The sequence below is a fragment of the Gopherus flavomarginatus genome, chromosome 17 (assembly GCF_025201925.1).
Source record: "Gopherus flavomarginatus isolate rGopFla2 chromosome 17, rGopFla2.mat.asm, whole genome shotgun sequence".
NCBI lineage: Eukaryota > Metazoa > Chordata > Testudines > Testudinidae > Gopherus > Gopherus flavomarginatus.
Window position 1 is genome coordinate 3459595 of NC_066633.1, and position 17526 is coordinate 3477120.

Sequence of the window (17526 nt, forward strand, 5' to 3'; positions counted from 1 at the left end):
CAGTCATTCTCTAGCAGTCATCATGAATGCTCTTAAGGTACCACTGGAGAATCCTATAATATATAAAAGGAGATATGTCAAGGAGATCAAGAGCAACCATTGTTATTGCATCAGAACTCTTTGTATTTCCGACAGTGATCGGGGAGGGTAATTATGAGAGTTCTCTAGTTTAAGACAAAGGATAAATTACCAGTCAGTAAAAGCAGCAAAGAATCCTGTGGCACCTTATAGACTAACAGACGTTTTGGAGCATGAGCTTTCGTGGGTGAATACCCACTTCCTCAGATGCATGCTCCAAAACGTCTGTTAGTCTATAAGGTGCCACAGGATTCTTTGCTGCTTTTACAGATCCAGACTAACACGGCTACCCTCTGATACTTGTTACCAGTCAGTTTCATTCTCTGAAAGTAGGAGCCCTTTTTAGATACAGCTCCATCTCTTTTGTTGCCTAAGCAGTGAAACAGATTAATATTGTACTACCTTAGGCCGAAAAGGAGCTGGCTATTGTATGTCCTGTACTCAGACTTGGATCTTGCAGTGAGCTGAGGAAAGATGGTCTGAATTACAGAAAGCTTTGGAGTTCTTCTGACATAGGTCATAAATAGTGTGAGGCTATGTGTATTAGTACATCTGAAGTACAAGAATTACATGCAATTTATCCTTTTAAAGATATTTGATACTTTGTGACTCAACATTTGTTATAGTATTTTTTTAACTTTGAGAAAAAAATCTAAATTTTGAAATCAGTGGCAAAATGATCTCATTGGTAATTGATAGAAAAAGTTGTTATATATCAGTTTCCTTTTGCAGTTATGGGCTAGACACATTCCTGATTCCAAGTAATATTTTGTATTTCTTTTACCTATGCAAAAATAATTTTGTTTTTTTCCTTTCCAGCATTCTTACTTTAGTGTGCCTGACATCACAGAGCTTCCCAGTATCCCTGAAAATGTGAGTAGCATAGAGGATTATACATTTTATGGTTTGTTTTCCTTTTAATTTCAAGAACAGTAAGACAAATAACTACCCTCACTTAAAGCTAGTAGTTCCCGTTACATGATATTTTGTGAACTCGTACTAGATATTGAAACTCTTCCACTGTTTATCTTCTCAAATATTAAATATTACTGTACCAAATTGTGTTACAGGATGTCTGCTGCTAAATTGCTTCGGCAGGATTAACCAGTGACACAATAAATTAGCTTTTTCCATAATTACTGTAAATTAACCCCATAAAACTTCTCTCCAGTATTCTCTCTAGAGCAAATGATTTACAGTGTCAGATGATCAGATTAAATTGTCTATTTAATTAAGAAAAAATATCAAGTAAGTGGGAAGTTGTGACAGAATGATGGTCTCTTGATGTAAATGCCAAATCAAGATGTTTCTCTTCAGAGATGCAGACATTAATAATGAGTGTTCCCTAAAAAATGAAGATATTTAAAAATAAAATGGCTCATCAGGAAAATGGCTTATTCTGCAATAGGTGTCTTAGTGGATGTTTCTAGCTCTACCACTATTGATCAAGCTTGCTGCTTTCTGATTGGTTTGCAAGGCAAACTTAGTTTAAATGAATGAAAATATCTTTGATAAGAAGTTTTAATTTAAGAGAAACACTTAGTTTAAGCCCACCCAAAACTGACTGACTAAAAATAATATTTTTGCTTATGACTATCGATTAAGGAGGCTCAGCCATCTTAGTGGCATTTGCCAATGTCAGATACTATAATAATCTAATTAAAATGTAATTGTTATCGAGTACAGATCTGTGAAGTATTTTTCGAAGTAACGCCATGGCAGACCATTCTGGGTAGAGGAGGTATTAGTGTGTGCAGCTGTGCATATTCATGCATGAGTGAAGCAGATGAGAAGTTTTATCTGTTTCACTTTTACCTAAACAGGCAAAATAGAAAGGGATGTTGTTAAAAATTTCTAAAGATCTTTATTTTTAAAGAAAGTCTACAATTTCACCATGAGCCAATAATAAAATACCCCTGGCTTTTGTCACTTCCAACTCACTTGCCCCCCAGATTAAAGTTTTGTGCTCCCTCTGCTGGTTTCCAACTACAGTTAATATACCTGGTTTCCATAGTTGTGCTGCTGCCATCCATGATGCTTCAGACTCAGTAAGCAGAAAATAAGTATAACTTCAGTAATTGACTGACTGTGCATTTCTGTGGGCTAGAGTTTCTGTTTTAAAATTAACCTTATCAGAAAGATTGAAAAATACACTGTATTGAAGGTTTCAGAGTAGCAGCCGTGTTAGTCTGTGTCTGCAAGAAGAACAGGAGTACTTGTGGCACCTTATTGGTTAGTCTCTAAGGTACCACAAGTACTCCTGTTTTTTTCACTGTATTGAAGCTGTTCTTAATATTTTCTGAAGTTTTTTATAATGCTATTTACTATTTTGAGTCAAGGTTAATGATGAATTTAAATATCTCTAGTTGAAAATCGTAATATTTAAAATTCCAAAATTGCTAGGGCTTTAGAAGAGGTGAAGTGCAGTTGTTTTGTACAAAAACCTCCTTGGACTTTTCAAGATATCTCCTTTGGTATTTTCTCTCACATTTTTTATCCTGCCCCACCCGTATGTTCTTAGTGCCTTCACAGTTTGGTGTCTGAATTCTGGCTAAGCGCTGCGGCAATGAATCCCAGTTTTCTGGACTTCTCTGCAGCTTAGTGGCTACATTGGCAGGAGGCTTTAAGGCTAGCATTCTCTTTTGTGAAGACAGTATGCTTCCTCTCTGCCATACCTACACAGTGGCAGGCAAGAGATGAAGAGTTTTTTGTCTAGTATCCAGATGCAGATTTTTAAAGATGATGGCCCTGTAGACAAATTGGGATGGAGGAGCATGGTAGGGACCTGTTAAGCAGACCATGAGACTGTCTTAAATGATCACACAAGAGACAGTAAAGATCAGCTGCATACCACGTAGCTTTCTAATGAAGGTTGAGCAGAACTTTACTCTGTTTTGGGGGTTTTTGGAGTGGTTTCTTCAGAGCAGATACACTTCAGCCCAATGAGTACAGTGCCTGTACAAGTTTCACCATACCTCAGATGTGTCATCAGAGGAGAGCTCTGCAAGTGTCAAACACAGAGAGGACTTAGCTAACATTTGCTGACCTTGACTATGCTTTAGACCGCCTCATTGTGGGCCTTTTCCAAACCTGCCTGCCTGCCATCTCAAAGTCTTGCTGCTAGATAAAGGACAAAACCTTGTGAGGTCAAATGCTACACCAAAAATAAATAATTAATCAATTTGTGTTATAAAAATAAAGAATCCAGCCAGACCTTCTAATTATTTATTAGGGTGTTGCTTGGTGAGTTTGTGCAGCAGATGTGTTTGACCTTTGTTTTTCCCATTGGAAATATACATAGTTACTGGCTTTTCTGTAGGTCTTTACATTGCCATTAAATTTAATACACATGCTTTTTTTTTTTTTGTTTTGTTTTTTTTTTAGTGGCATTGGTTTTCACAGAACTTTGATATATTAGAAGTAATACAGGACTCATGTCCTGAAGCTAAACAGTCTGGTTTGAATGAGTATGGTATCTTTTTCCAAGTGGTGGTGGTGATAATGTTTTAATGCTAATTTGCCTTCTTTCATCTGATGAGCTCAAAGATTTTACAATGAGGCCACCCAAGGAGGTTGGGAAGTATTATTCCCATTTTACAGATGAGTATGTTGAGTCACAAAGAGATTGAGTTGGGAGTGATCAAATAATGAATTACCAGCAGAGATTAAAGTAGGATACAGGATATACCACACAGTACTGATTTCAGAATGTCTAGTTTTATTTACCCTCAGCTTGTTACATCTGCAAGTGATGTTGGCTTGAGTCCTAAGGTATGAGCCAACTTCCCAAAACGTCTGTACAGGAGACATGATGAATGCTTATGAATCAAGGCTGTTATAAAAGAAAAGGCCTTGGACCAGAAGGACTTGGTAACACTTTGAAAGCTTAATGTTCAGTCTGCAGGAGAGGGGATTGCCTTGTGATATTAAAAAGCATCCCCTTTGGATCATTGAGTGGTGTTGATAGGCCTCAAAGGGAATAATATGGTCTTAGCAATGTGGGTATCAGTGTGGGTGATGGGGGGTTTTAATGGAGGGATCCTCAGGGTTCTGGTAGGGAATGCAGAGGACACACATGGGAATAAAATGGAAACAATAAGTGATGTGATAAACGTAGCCTTTAAATTTTTATGCAAATTCATCAATCTAAGTCTCAGTGTAAGAAAAGAATAAAAACGAATGTTGAAAATGAAACCCTTTGGTCTAAGGTTTGTTGTTAAAGTCGATTCTCAGCTACTTCTCAGGTTTCTACTTAATAAAAGCAGTGCTTTTCTTTGCTAATGAATATCATTGTGTAATTGCTCACTAGGGTTTTATCTGTCTGTCAAGGTAACTTTCAGGTAGGATTGTGGTTTATATAGACAATAATATAAAGGCATTAAATGAACATAAATCTTTATAGATTTTAAACAATTGACCTGCATTTTTAATAATGCCACATATCATGGCAGTAATTACATTTTTAAGCCTCCTATTAACAAATGTTTAGTAGTGCTAGATTTTCAAGTTGTGTGTAATGATTAATGGAGAATCACATAGAACTCCATTTGGAACATTAACAAACATGTCGTAATTATCTGGCTTTGTGTCAGACCAGAATGGTTAATGATCCAGAAAAGCATTTACTATGGACAGTTACATATAACAACTGAGATTTCACTATTTCAAAAGATTTCTTAGGTTATATGAAAGATTTATGAATGCATTGTGACTTTCAGAAATAAACAAATTGGGTTCATTGCAGGAAATACATTACCAAGTAGTGCTAGACACACAGTATCCATTATATTTCAGATTTGTCAGGTAATTTAGCTGTTTCAGAAATGATGGAAGTTTCTGTCTGATGGTGCTGAGATATATATTCTTTTCATTTTACATCACAACCTCAAACTGCATGATATCTCACTTATTAAAATGTATGTATCTGATTTAAGTTCTTGAGTTCCATGACTTTTTTCAAACTGGTAATTCTACATTCCTGTATTTAGACAATTTGTAACAGAATACTCACCGCTTTCTTCTGTCCTGCCCTCCAAAAGCTACGTCCTGGCATTATAAAATGTATTATGGATTACATAATATGATAGGCAGCTGATAGATCTTTGAAGAACAACTTTTAAATGTGTAAAATTTGGAAGAAGATGTGCTTTTAAATACAGCTGGCCAAAAGGGAAATTTACAAAATACTATTAAATGAAGTTTAGACCTAGAGATGAGTGACTAGCTATGACAGTTTGAGAGAATTTGTTTTTCAGTGATGCATATACATTTTTAATGGCAGTCTAGCATACATAGAAGTTATGGCATACTTGCTATTAAAAGTGAGGGTTTTTACCCAGGAAAGCTTATGCCCAAATAAGCCTTTAAGATGCCACCAGCCTCCCTGTTGTTTTTGTGGTTACTATTACATTTGTGACCCCAGTTGTTGTTCCATTGCACAGAAAGGGGTACACTCTATTATAATCCCATTGAGAATTTCTCTTTGGGATGATGCTGAAGGAAGAGGAAGCAGGAGTGAAATCTTTTGGCCTGAATAAAATCAACAAAAAGTGCACATACCTATTAACACTAAAAAAAAAAAAAAAAAAAAAAAAGAGTAGTTGTTGAATGAATTTAGGGTGGGACTGTGAAAGTATCATGAGGGAGTTACCAGGCTTCCAAATCTCATTGATTTTTAATGGGACCTGGGTACCTGATTCCCTTAAATCCTTTGAGAAATCTCAGCTTTAATGTCCAAGGAGAGTTTTAAATGGTGAGAAATCAAATATATAACAACTGTACTGAGTAAATTGGGACTCCCCTGTTTTCTACCATTTTCAGCTTAGCTACTTAAGAAGTGTAGCCACCTATTTTGAACTTGTCATCTTTAAAAAAAAAAATTGTGATATCTTTTTTATAAATAAATGTTCAAATCACTGCACATGCATTGCCCAGCCTCAGTACCGTGCTGTGCATCCTTCATGATCTATAGATGTCCTCTCCACTTTCAGAAATTTGCAGATCTTTATAGAGGAAAAATAAAACCATATAAAATGCTCCACGTGTAGATATATAAATATCTCAAAAAGCCACTGTCATGCTTACGCAAACTTTACAAAACCTTAACATCTTTTCCCCATTAAATTTGTAAGTTCGCTTTCTGTATTTCCTTTTGCTGATAGATTTTTGTTAATCTTTTAATCTTGCACTTTCTGTTTAGTTGATACAGTTCAGGCAGAATTCAGGGATTCTACACTCCTTTTGCTGTACCCCGACTCTGCTAACATCCATGGAAGTTGCATTTTCCTTGAGGGAAGAACAGGACTCCTAATATTTGTAATATTTTGATTCATACCACTTGGAAAAAATTGTGTCGTCACGTGCTATGCTTTGGCATCACAGAGATATGGGTGTGTGGGGAAAGCAGAACTTTAAAGGAGACAGCTTCTGTTTAGACACAAATATCTTGCTAATCAGCACAGATGGGACGAGAAATACAGAAAAAGTACATGACAGTTTAATGGGGTTTTGGCAAAATGTGTTGTTTTTTAAAAATATACCTGTATGTGGCCATAGGTTTTCCATAACAAGGGGTCTAATGAGATCTGAATGATGTCTTTATACCTTTTTGTTCCTTACTAACAAAAGTGAGCTTATTTTTGAATATTTGATTTTAAAAAAAATCACCACAAAAATCCTCTAAAAAACAGGCATAATTTTTGTCTCTAGCTCTTTCTTTGTATTTGGATGGCAAGCTGTGGAACATATTTTTGCACAGTATGAAGCTTCTTGGCAGACTCCTCAGGCCAAGTATTGGTGGTTTTAGAGTTATCTTTGGATCTGTCAAAAGTGCTAATGGGCTTTCTGAGCTTCTTTAAGCTTCTACATCCTATTTGCTTTCTGCTTTTTGTGTTCTGCTTTATTCTATGATGATTAAGATCCCACTTAAATAAATGATTTGTCTTAATTTTGCTTTATCACATATGCTTTTTGTATAAATATGCATCCTTACCTTGCAGCAACCTATAGTACATCCACAAGCAGTTTATTTTGAGTCAGATTTGGTCTTTTCTGATATGCCCTGAATCAGATGAAGCTTCCTATTCTAAGGCCTGGTCTACACTATGCATTTAAACCGATTTTAGCAGCGTTAAACCAATTTAACGCTGTACTCGTCCACACTACGAGGCCCTTTATATCAATATAAAGGGCTCTTTAAATCGGTTTCTGTACTCCTCCCCGACGACAGGAATAGCGCTAAAATTGGTATTACCGTATCGGATTAGGGTTAGTGTGGCCGCAAATCGACGGTATTGGCCTCCGGGCGGTATCCCACAGTGCACCACTGTGACTGCTCTGGACAGCAATCTCAACTCGGATGCAGTGGCCAGGTAAACAGGAAAAGCCCCGCGAAATTTTGATTTTCATTTCTTGTTTGCCCAGCGTGGAGCTCTGATCAGCACGGGTGGCAATGCAGTCCCAAATCCAAAAAGAGCTCCAGCATTGACCGTGCGGGAGAAACTGGATCTGACCGCTGTATGGGGAAACAAATCTGTTCTATCAGAGCTCCGTTACAGAAGACGAAATGCCAAAGCGTTTGAAAAAAAGATCTACAGGCTACACAGTGCTGTGTGACAAGCGTAACGGGAAGCCAGAGACTCAAATGGACGCTCATGGAGGGAGGGAGGGGTTACTGAGGACTCCAGCTATCCCACAGTTCCCATCAGTCTCCGAAAAGTATTTGCATTCTTGGCTGAGCTCCCAATGCCTCTAGGTTCAAACACATTGTCCAGCGTGGTTCAGGGTATAGCTCATCAATTTACTCCCACCCCCCCACCACGTGAAATAAAAAAGAAAGAAATCGTTTGACTATTTTCAGTGTCACCCTATGTCTACTGAATGCTGGTGGTAGACGCGATGCTGCAGCAGTGAAGAGCAGTATCCGCTCTTCTCCCCTCCCCGGTGGCAGACGGTACAATATGACTGCTATCCGTCGTCACCATCAGCGCGTGCTTGATAACTGCTGAATACCCCTGGCTGGCCTCAGGGGCACCTGGGTAAAAATAGGAATGATTCCTGGTCATTCCCAGTAGATGGGACAGAACGGCTGGTAACCATCCTCATCATAGCAACTGGGGGCTGAGCTTCATCAGCCCCCTCCCTTTCCTGTGTAAAGAAAAGATTCTGTACTGCCTGGACTATCATAGCAGCGGCATGCTGGGCTCCTCTCCTCCGCACCGCTTAATGTCCTGCCTGGACTGTCATAGCACCAGGAGGCTGCCTCCCCCTCATTTTATCTCACTAACAAGTCACTGTTTGTTATTCCTGCATTCTTCATAACTTCATGACACAAATGGGGGGGACACTGCCACGGTAGCCCAGGAAGGTTGGGGGAGGAGGGAAGCAACGGGTGGGGTTGTTGCAGGGGCATCCCCCGTGAATGGCACGTAGCTCATCATTTCTGCGGGATCTGACACGGAGCAGCTGTGCTCTCTGATACACTGGTTCTCTAGTACACTTGCCCCATATTCTAGGCAGGACTGACTCTATTTTTAGAAACCATAAAGGAGGAGTCATTCCCAGTTTTGCTTTTGCGACCCCGGCCGATCTCAGCCAGGAGCACCCATGATAGCAGCAGATAGCACGGAAGGACAGATAACCATTATCTCATTGCCAGATTACACTGGCAGCAGACGGTACAGAACGACTGGTAACCATCTCTGCTATCATGCAAAAGCAAATGAATGTTGCTGTGTAGCGCTGGAGTATCGCCTCTGTCCGTGGCATCCAGTACACATACGGTGACTGTTTTAAAAAAAAAAAAAAAAAAAAAAAAAAGCTGAACGGGCTCCATGGTTGCCGTGCTATGGCGTCTGCCAGGGCAATCCAGGGAAGAAGGGCACGAAATGATTGTCTGCCGTTGCTTTCCCGGAGGAAGGAATGACTGATGATATTTACTCAGAACCACCCGCGACAATGATTTTTGCCCCACCAACCACTGGGCTTTCAACCCAGAATTCTAAGGGGTGGGGGAGACTGCAGGAACTATGGGATAGCTACGGAATAGCTACCCACAGTGCAACGCTCCGGAAATCGACGCTAGCCTCGGGCCATGGACGCACACCGCCGAATTAATGTGCTTAGTGTGGCCGTGTGCACTCGACTTTATACAATCTGTTTTATAAAACTGGTTTATGTAAAATCGGAATAATCCCATAGTGTAGACGTACCCCAAGACTTCTTTTAAATGCTAATGAAGAGCCTGTTTCTGCTAGCCCTTGCTCAGACTGAGAAGCACCTTGGTTCGTGAGTTAGTACTCCATTGATTTCAGTTGGGATGGCTTGCAGAGTAAGGTGTGAGTAAGGGTGAGTAATATTTTACTCACTGTCATTCATGAGCCATTTCACTACTCTAGTAAAACAGTAGCATGTTCTTCTCCCCACTGCAGTGTGTGGCGGGAACACTGGCAGAGCTGCCCAGATGGGAGTGCCTGCTGCAAGGAAGCATGGCCCTCTAGGATGGGGAGGAGAGGGAGTTGGGTATATAGCTGCATGATGTAGCTTGTTTCTTTCTCAGAGTTGCATAAGTTAGTTATTTTGCATGGCCACTCTTTAACCTGAGCAGCAGCATTGAGAAGAGCTGTGTTGGTGTTTCTGCAGAAAGGATTCACAGGGATTCAGCTCTGTACCTACCTGGATCGTGCCTTGGCTGCTAGTAGCAGTAGCCCTGCCCCTAGCTGATCTGTTTTTATTTGAGTAGTGTCCTGATGGGTGCTCCACTTGTGCCCCATGTGCCTTTGAGGAAAAAATTTTGGTGGTAGTGCCCAGAAATGCACCCTACAAATGGTGATGAGCTGCCAAAATCTTAACAACTGGTTCCCTATAAAAAGTTCTGATTTAAGGGGGGAGGAGGGGCCGGGGCAGGAGGAGGCATACTCGTGGGGCCGGGGACCCCTGCAGGGCCTGGGGCAAATTGCCCCACTTGCCTCCCCCCCTCCCCCCTTACCTTGCCCACAGCTCAAAGCAGCAGGATGACTCTGGAGCTCAGCTGAGCTGCCCAGCTGATGCCAGCAGCTGGCCACGCTGCAGCTGTGGGGAAGCGGGGGAAAGGCAGAGGGAGCCTCAGCCTCCCCAGCTGGGAATCCTGGAAGCAACAGGATGGTCCGGCCCGCGGACCAGAGTTCTTTGCCCACCCCCTGGCCCTTTAACAACCGGTTCTCCACGGAGGTCTAATTTTAGCAACCGGTTCTTGGGAACCTGTGGGAACCGGCTCCAGCTCACCACTGCCTACACATCCTCGTGTCCCATACTGAGGATATATGTGGTTGTGCAGGCGAATGGCCCTCAGTTTCTTCTCAACCACTTCAGCCTGAGATGGAGCGCTAACGTGCCTGCTTCACTACACAAAGGTTATTCCTTAGTCTAATTTTTTTTCCTTTTCCTTATACTTAAATTAATTCTATACTTAGTTTTGATTGTAGCAGGGGTTTGTTTTTGTAATCCCTTCCCTCCTAGTGGTGCTCTTTTCTTTCGTGATCCCCATTGTCCCAGGGTAGGCAAGGATCCGCAGTTTTCAAACGTTGCCTCACTTGCCAGGAAGCTATCCCAGTCAGTGAGGGGCATTCCTGGTGTATCTGCTGCTTGGGAGAAACACACATTCCTCAAAAGTGTTCTGTCTGTTCAGCATTAAAAAGCAGAATTAGGAGAGAAAACTTAGACTCTTAATGATAGAGCATTCTCTCTATCTGGTGTCACATTGAGGCCAGGAGATGCTGGCTGGACATTGGCCTTTGAGTGAGCGTAATGCCCTGTTGACATCTGCATGGTCTCCCAGATCTGCTCAGGAGAGAACCTTTGGAGGACTCATTCTCCTCTTAAAGAGCCCACTTCAAGAAAGCCTCAGTCTCCTCAAAGTAAGCCCACATTGGAGACCTTGTGTCTTGCGCTGGGTACTGCTGAGGCTCCAGGCCCTGTTGGTACGAACCTTGTACCTGGGGCTCTGAGCTCATCTTAGATGAAAGGCATCAAATGCCTTAGTACCAAGACCCTCCTCCATGCCACAGGGGGAGGGCACTATAGTGAAGGAGTCTCAGCACTCTACTTCTAAAAGGGCAGTACCTACAACTCCTTTGGTATCTTCCATATATAAGCTGGCCACCAACATGTTCTCGGAATGGGAGAGATGCCATGGTTCTCTTACCATCTTTATTCCTTCCAAGCCATCTTTGTTGGTACTGTATACTTCCATTAGACAAGACCAGAACAGTCTGTATCCTTGGTACTGACTGTGGAACCTTGCCCTGTACCAGCTCAACCCCACACGGTGCCAAAGGAATTCAGATACTCCAGAAACTTTCTTTTTTCAGATGAGCCAGAGTCTCCTCTGCTAGTGGTTACTGTATATCGGTCACTACTGAAAGTGACATGGTCACCAAGACTGAACTATTTCCTGGCACTGTTCGGTTCTCCAGCACCCTGAGATGGGCAGAGCTCCTCCTTTAGACAAGGAGGAGTTCTCTTCCAACTCCCAAATATCAGTGCAGGATTCCCCTATTCACCGTGCTAAGTTACACCTTATGAAAAGGATCAAAAACGTTTTGACATGACAGAACAACATAGCCTGGATGTTCTACATCAGTAGATCCACCAGGATGCCCTTTATACTGAAGCAATACAGCTATTGAACTGATGTATAGCCAGTCAGATCCTCACTTCAACAGCTTATGTTCCAGGCCTACAAAATGCCAGTTAACAATCTCAGCAGACACTTCTCCCTTGATTATGAAGGGAAGTTGCACTCTCTGACTCACTCACATTTTTCTGACTTGAGGATTTCCAGAAGTGGATCTCTTTGCCACTACTACCAGCAGGAAGTGCAAACAATTTTGCTTGAGAGAGGGTTTGGCCCTTACTCTCTGGGAGATACTTTCCTGATTTCATAGATAAGGAACCTGCTCTATGCATTTCCATCTACTCTCCTAATATTGAAGGTGGTAAACAATATCAAGCAGGACAAAGCCAAGATCATATTAATAGTTCCAGTGTGGCCCTGACAGGTCTGGTATCCTTACCTGATTTACCTTGCCATTTGTCTGGGAATGAGTTTTCTGTCCAATCCCAGTCTTCTCTCTCAAGATGCCGGTTGAACTGTCCATCCCATCCTGGGAATTGGGCTTGGTTACTCAACGTTTTTTTGGGGATAGAGACTTCCTGTTCAATAGGTGTTATTAAATAGTATGAAAGCATCTACGTGTAATTCTTACTTGCAGAAAAGAAAAAGGTTTCACCACTGGTGTGACTATCATCATCTTTCATCCATGCATTCTTCACTCTCAATGATCCTTGACTATCTGCTAGTATCAAAAAAGTCAGGATTATATAGAGTTCCATCAGGGTTCACTTAGTGGCCATCACTAGGGCATTATCAAATTCACGGCTATGAAAAATGTGTCTCAGACTGTGAAATCTGGTCTTTTATGTACTTTTACTCTATACTATACAGATTTCATAAGGGAGACCAGTGTTTCTCAAATTGGAGGTTCTGAGCCGAAAATGAGTTGCAGAGCAGTCACAAGGTTATTTTAGGAGTCCGCCCTTACTTCTGCATTGCCTTCAGTGCTGGGTAGCCAAAGAGGTGGTGGCTGCTGAAGGCAGCAGTGCAGAAATAAGGGTAACAATACCATACAATGCCATCCTTCTGTGTCGCTGCTTGCGGCACCTCTGCTTTCAGAGCTGGACTCCCGACCAGCAGCTGTCACTCTCTAGCTGTCCAGCTCTCAAAATATTGCCAGTGCCAGCAGCAGCACATAAGTAAGGGTAGCAGTACCGCAACTCTCTCTCTACAATAACCTTGTGACCCCGCCAACTCCTTTTTTCCCCCTACAATTACTATACTGTGAAATTTCAGATTTAAATATCTCAAAGAACTTCATTTAGTGCACAATATGAGTAACTTCCCCTTCTGCCATTCACTCTACATCCAGCAGTAGACACTGCAATGGAGGGGTAGTGGCCAAGGAGCCTTGGCTCTGCCCTTCTTTTTTGTGTTTTGTGTTAGAGGTGTATCGGATGTTTTATTCTGTATGTTACATTCTTAGTGAGCATGCAGAGGTTGGATAGGGTGCTTTATTGTTGTAGTATAAGCCAAAATAAATACATAGGCTGAGCACTAGACTGGAAATTGGGCATTTGAGTTCTAATTCTGTCTCTTAAATGGACACACTCTGGTCTTGCAGAAGATGCTTCCCCTCTCCTTTGCTTCAGTTTCCCGATTTCTAGTATAGGGATGCTTTCTGATTCCCCTTCCCAGGGTGATGTGAGTATTAATGTTCACAAAATACTACATATGTGCTGAATATTAGTTTAATCTTTTTCTTTTTTTTTTCTTTTTTCTTTTGATTGTATTTTAAATGCTTCTGGTATATTCCCCATTATCACTGTTGCTCTGGAGTAAATTGTGCCATTAGCAGATTTTTATATGCTCAACTAATTTCAGTTAAATGAATAAGAAATCTCCAGTAGCTGTAATTTATGGCTACTGTCAGGTTTCAGGAATATATTTTCTGTGCATAAGAGAACCTGTTTTCCTCACAAAAAATCTCCTCATTCCATATTTAAGTTGCAGGAGTTGAGAGTGAAATCACACTAAGTCGTGTAACTTCCTAAAATCTGAGTATTTGGGAGCATTAATTAAAAAATAACAAAACTAAGCCCAGGCTGTAGCAGCAAAATCGCCCCAGATTTGAGCCCTATTGCCTTCTTCCTCTAGGTCACTTTCTGGTGGTGGTTTGATTGAAGGATGACGTTTAGGTTCTCTTCTATCTGAAGATATTTGTATTTATAAAGTTTTTCTCAAAAACTCTCTCATCTTTCTTCCTAGAGAAATCTGACAGAGTATTTTGTAGCCGTCGATGTCAACAACATGCTGCATCTCTATGCTAGTATGCTCTATGAACGCCGCATCCTCATCTGCTGTAGTAAACTGAGCACTGTAAGTAAATTTCAGAATATTCTCTTGACAATTAATTTTTAAAAGTGCCAGTCATGCTGGAGATCATCTGGGATAACTAGAATTTGTGTAATCACGGATTTAAAACTGTTTGTAGGGTGGCAGGAATATTGTACTAAAGTTGGATTTATTGCATAAATGAATATGACAAAAGGCCAGTCTGCAGAGATGAGGCACGGTCAGCATACTGAGATATAATCGCAAATCACTGGAATCATTAATAGCCATACAGTCATTATGTACATTGGCATAAGCAGATAAAAGCAGGGAACTGCAGAACAGAGAAGTAAATGTATGCTGTCAGGATGTATTCAACATACCTGATATCTGGCTAAAAAAATTCTGTGAGATTCTATATGTATGTATGTATATATGCAGAATTTTTTTAGCCAGAAATCAGGTGTGTATATATAAAAAACCAGTAAATTTATGACTGTGCTTGGGCTGTGGAAAATCCTGTGGCAAAGATGACTTTTCTGAGATTCTCTGGCCTTTCAAGTGTTCGAATGAAAAAGTTTTTCTCTTGATACGGATGCTGTATAATAACATTTACACCATGTTAGTGAAACCCTTTTTCATGCACTTATTTGAAAGAAAAATAGATAAATGATACTTTCAGACAGAACTTCTGGTGACCTTCTCTTGATGAACCCAGATGGTGGGCTCTAACACGTTAGAGAACCATATTTTTCGCAATTTTGTTTGATAAGATGTAGGCTTAATGCTACTTAGGTTCCATCAAGCATCTGAAAGATGAAAGCGGCTGAGCACTCCAAAGTGCTGTCTCTTCTAAAAATGGCTGCATATCAATACCAAAAAACCTAGCCTGATTTAGTTCAAAGTTTAGCATTATGCATTTGAAGTTTTATCAGTCAATAAGATCGTGATTTTATGTATAAAAGAAAATGTTAAGTTTTCGTTCTCTTTGCTCTGTAAATGGGTATTGATTGTTTTCCTTTATGAATGATAAACAGAGGATGGTCAACTAAATATTGCCTTCTAATGCTGTAGACTAAATACTTGAAAGACTCTTTCTAAAGTTAGAGCACCTATTTCCATTTTGTATGATATCATCTGGCTTCTTCAAGGTCTGATTTTGATTGTATAAGATTATAACTGCATCGCAGACTGCCAGAAAATACAGCTGAAACAACACATACCAAAACCATAAAAGAATAACTTGTACATTTTGCGGTGGGGAGGGGGAGAGAACAAACCCTGTTTGTATTCCATCTCCAGATAGAAATAATAAACTATCTAGTTAAGAAAGGAAAATGAAATCAGAAGATTCAGTGTAATCTATGGGACATTCTAACAACTTTAGACTGTAGTGACTAAAACCCATAAAGAACCAATAGCACTTAAATACTACAATGATGGACATTATAGAAAACTGTTAGACAGACAGACCTATACCATGTATTCTTCAGTGCACTTTTATATACACCCAGCATTGTGGTTTTGCGGTAGGGTTAGAGTGAGCGAAGCTACAGACCCAGGTCAAGGATATATATCAGTTTGTGTGGACATGGAGGAGGTGGGGTTGGTTTAGGGAAAAGTGAATTAAACATAGTATTATAAATTTGGAAGGGGGATGGGGCAGCGTCAAGGTAAAGTAAGGGTCTCCCAACTGTAGACTCTGTGTGCTTTGTAGGCATGATCCACCCCTGGTAAGGTAGGCTGGAAAGAAGCATTGCTTACCTGTCACTTTGCTTTCCTTCATAAGCTCTTTCACAAGTAGGCTTGTGTTTTCCTTCCTTATCATCTTTGTCCTATTTCTCTTTCTTTGCTTCTGTCCAAGATAAAAACATATCTGGCTCTTCCGGAGGAGAGTTAACCTTACTGTACATTTGTATCTTACAACTATACATACAAACTGCGCTGAGATTGGAGTGACAGTTTAAGACAGGTTTGAAGTCTTGGGCGAGAGCCAGGGATGCCTTGCCTGCACACTCGGCTCTGCGTGATCCAGCAGTAGGAGCAAGCTGCATTATTTTATTTCAAACTGTGCTCAGCAGAAGCCAAGACCTTGTAACTGGAAACTCACCAAACTGTGAGAGTTCTCGAAGTACAGTCAGTGTCTTGTTTTTTAAAACTGGAACTGTTTGCAATTAATTTGTTTAACACTTATGATTGAAATGTAATATCAAGTAAAGTAGAGAAGAATAAGCAGAAACCTTAAAAGTGGAATGAAATATCTTGTGCTACAGTGTCTCTTGAAATTTTTATTATGATTGAAGAGCTCTTAATATTGGCAAGTTAAATAAGATTTGGGGGTAACTGAATGCTGAGATCTAACTTATTAATTATTTTGTGTAGATTGTTTGTCATTGAACCTGTGGAAAGTTATTGCCATTTTGCATGGATTTTTTTTTCAACTGGCAACATAATTCACTCCTCAAAACACTAAATGCTGAACTGTGAATTTTACTGAGTATTCACAAGCTGAATTTTTAACTATTCATTTTGTGATCTAATTCCTCATACAACGACAAAATGAATCTAGAATGCATAAAACTGAGTGCATGCATATAGCAAAGGTCTCTTTGTGTTTGCATGTTGTAACTGAAAGAGAGGAAGTGGAATATATCTTCTAGCCAGTATTCTAAGTTCCAGCACTGCTTGCCCTTACATCCCTGCCCTAATAAATTATTATAACTATTCGCTGTAATACAGGCAGTATAAATATAGAATATAGAAAAGAAGGCCTAAGTAAGCAGCCTGGTGGTTCTTGAAGAAATTCACAAATTGGGTCTAATTCCTAAAAGTCCCCACACCTGGTTACTTTTTGTTAGGGTTAATTTATCCACAACCAGGATATTTCTAGCTTTAAGCAACTATTCGTGCAGAGAAGAAACATTCTTCTGGCATAAATAGCAAATTCTGTCCCTCTCTACGAGTTGAGAGCTTGCCAGCCAGTTCTGTCCATGACCATCTCATAAAAGTAAAATGCACTAAAATACATTCTCTAAGTTCCAATATTTTAAAAATAAGTGAATGTGGCACTCATGAAAATGGTAGTGTGTGCCTAATAGAACTGGCTATGGACAGTCATGGTGCCGTGAAGAGGTGTGCATGCTTCTCTCTCACACCTGTTCAGCACCCCTTGAAATTAGATTGCCAGCACCTTAGTCTTGCCACCTCTTCCTTCCCATGAGCACTATCCCACTTTCTCTGACAACTTTGCCAAAGCACCTCAATCTTAACCTGCATCCACAACCTGCTGCAGGAGTCCTGCTCCTCCACAGAGCCCTCTTAAATGCCTTTCAGTGTTATGCTGGTAATTTGAGTAAATTGAGACTGGTTGGACTTATAAATATTCAAGGTGTTTTGATGTTTCCAGTATAAATTGCATTTTTAAATCTCACATTGCAATCTTAATACAGTAATATGTGCACACAATGAGACATCTAGAGAGAGGCAACAAAACACATTTGGAAATTGCTCCATAATTTGTCATC

At 40.4% G+C, this 17526-nt stretch overlaps 2 protein-coding genes across 10 annotated transcripts in view; both read left to right on the forward strand.

Moving 5' to 3' along the window:
• Positions 1-5700, forward strand: part of PSMB7 (proteasome 20S subunit beta 7) — a 563007-nt gene extending 557307 nt beyond the window's left edge. Inside the window, exon 7 of the mRNA XM_050926276.1 lies at positions 5578-5700. Coding sequence (XP_050782233.1) covers positions 5578-5685 — 108 coding nt within the window. The 3' untranslated portion in view covers positions 5686-5700. The remainder of the gene's footprint in view (positions 1-5577) is intronic.
• DENND1A (DENN domain containing 1A) overlaps positions 1-17526 on the forward strand; it is a 353469-nt gene that overhangs the window by 164647 nt on the left and 171296 nt on the right. For all 9 annotated transcript variants that reach the window (XM_050926228.1, XM_050926231.1, XM_050926229.1 and 6 more), the window contains 2 exons: positions 898-951; positions 13937-14047. In XM_050926228.1, coding sequence (XP_050782185.1) covers positions 898-951; positions 13937-14047 — 165 coding nt within the window. The remainder of the gene's footprint in view (positions 1-897; positions 952-13936; positions 14048-17526) is intronic.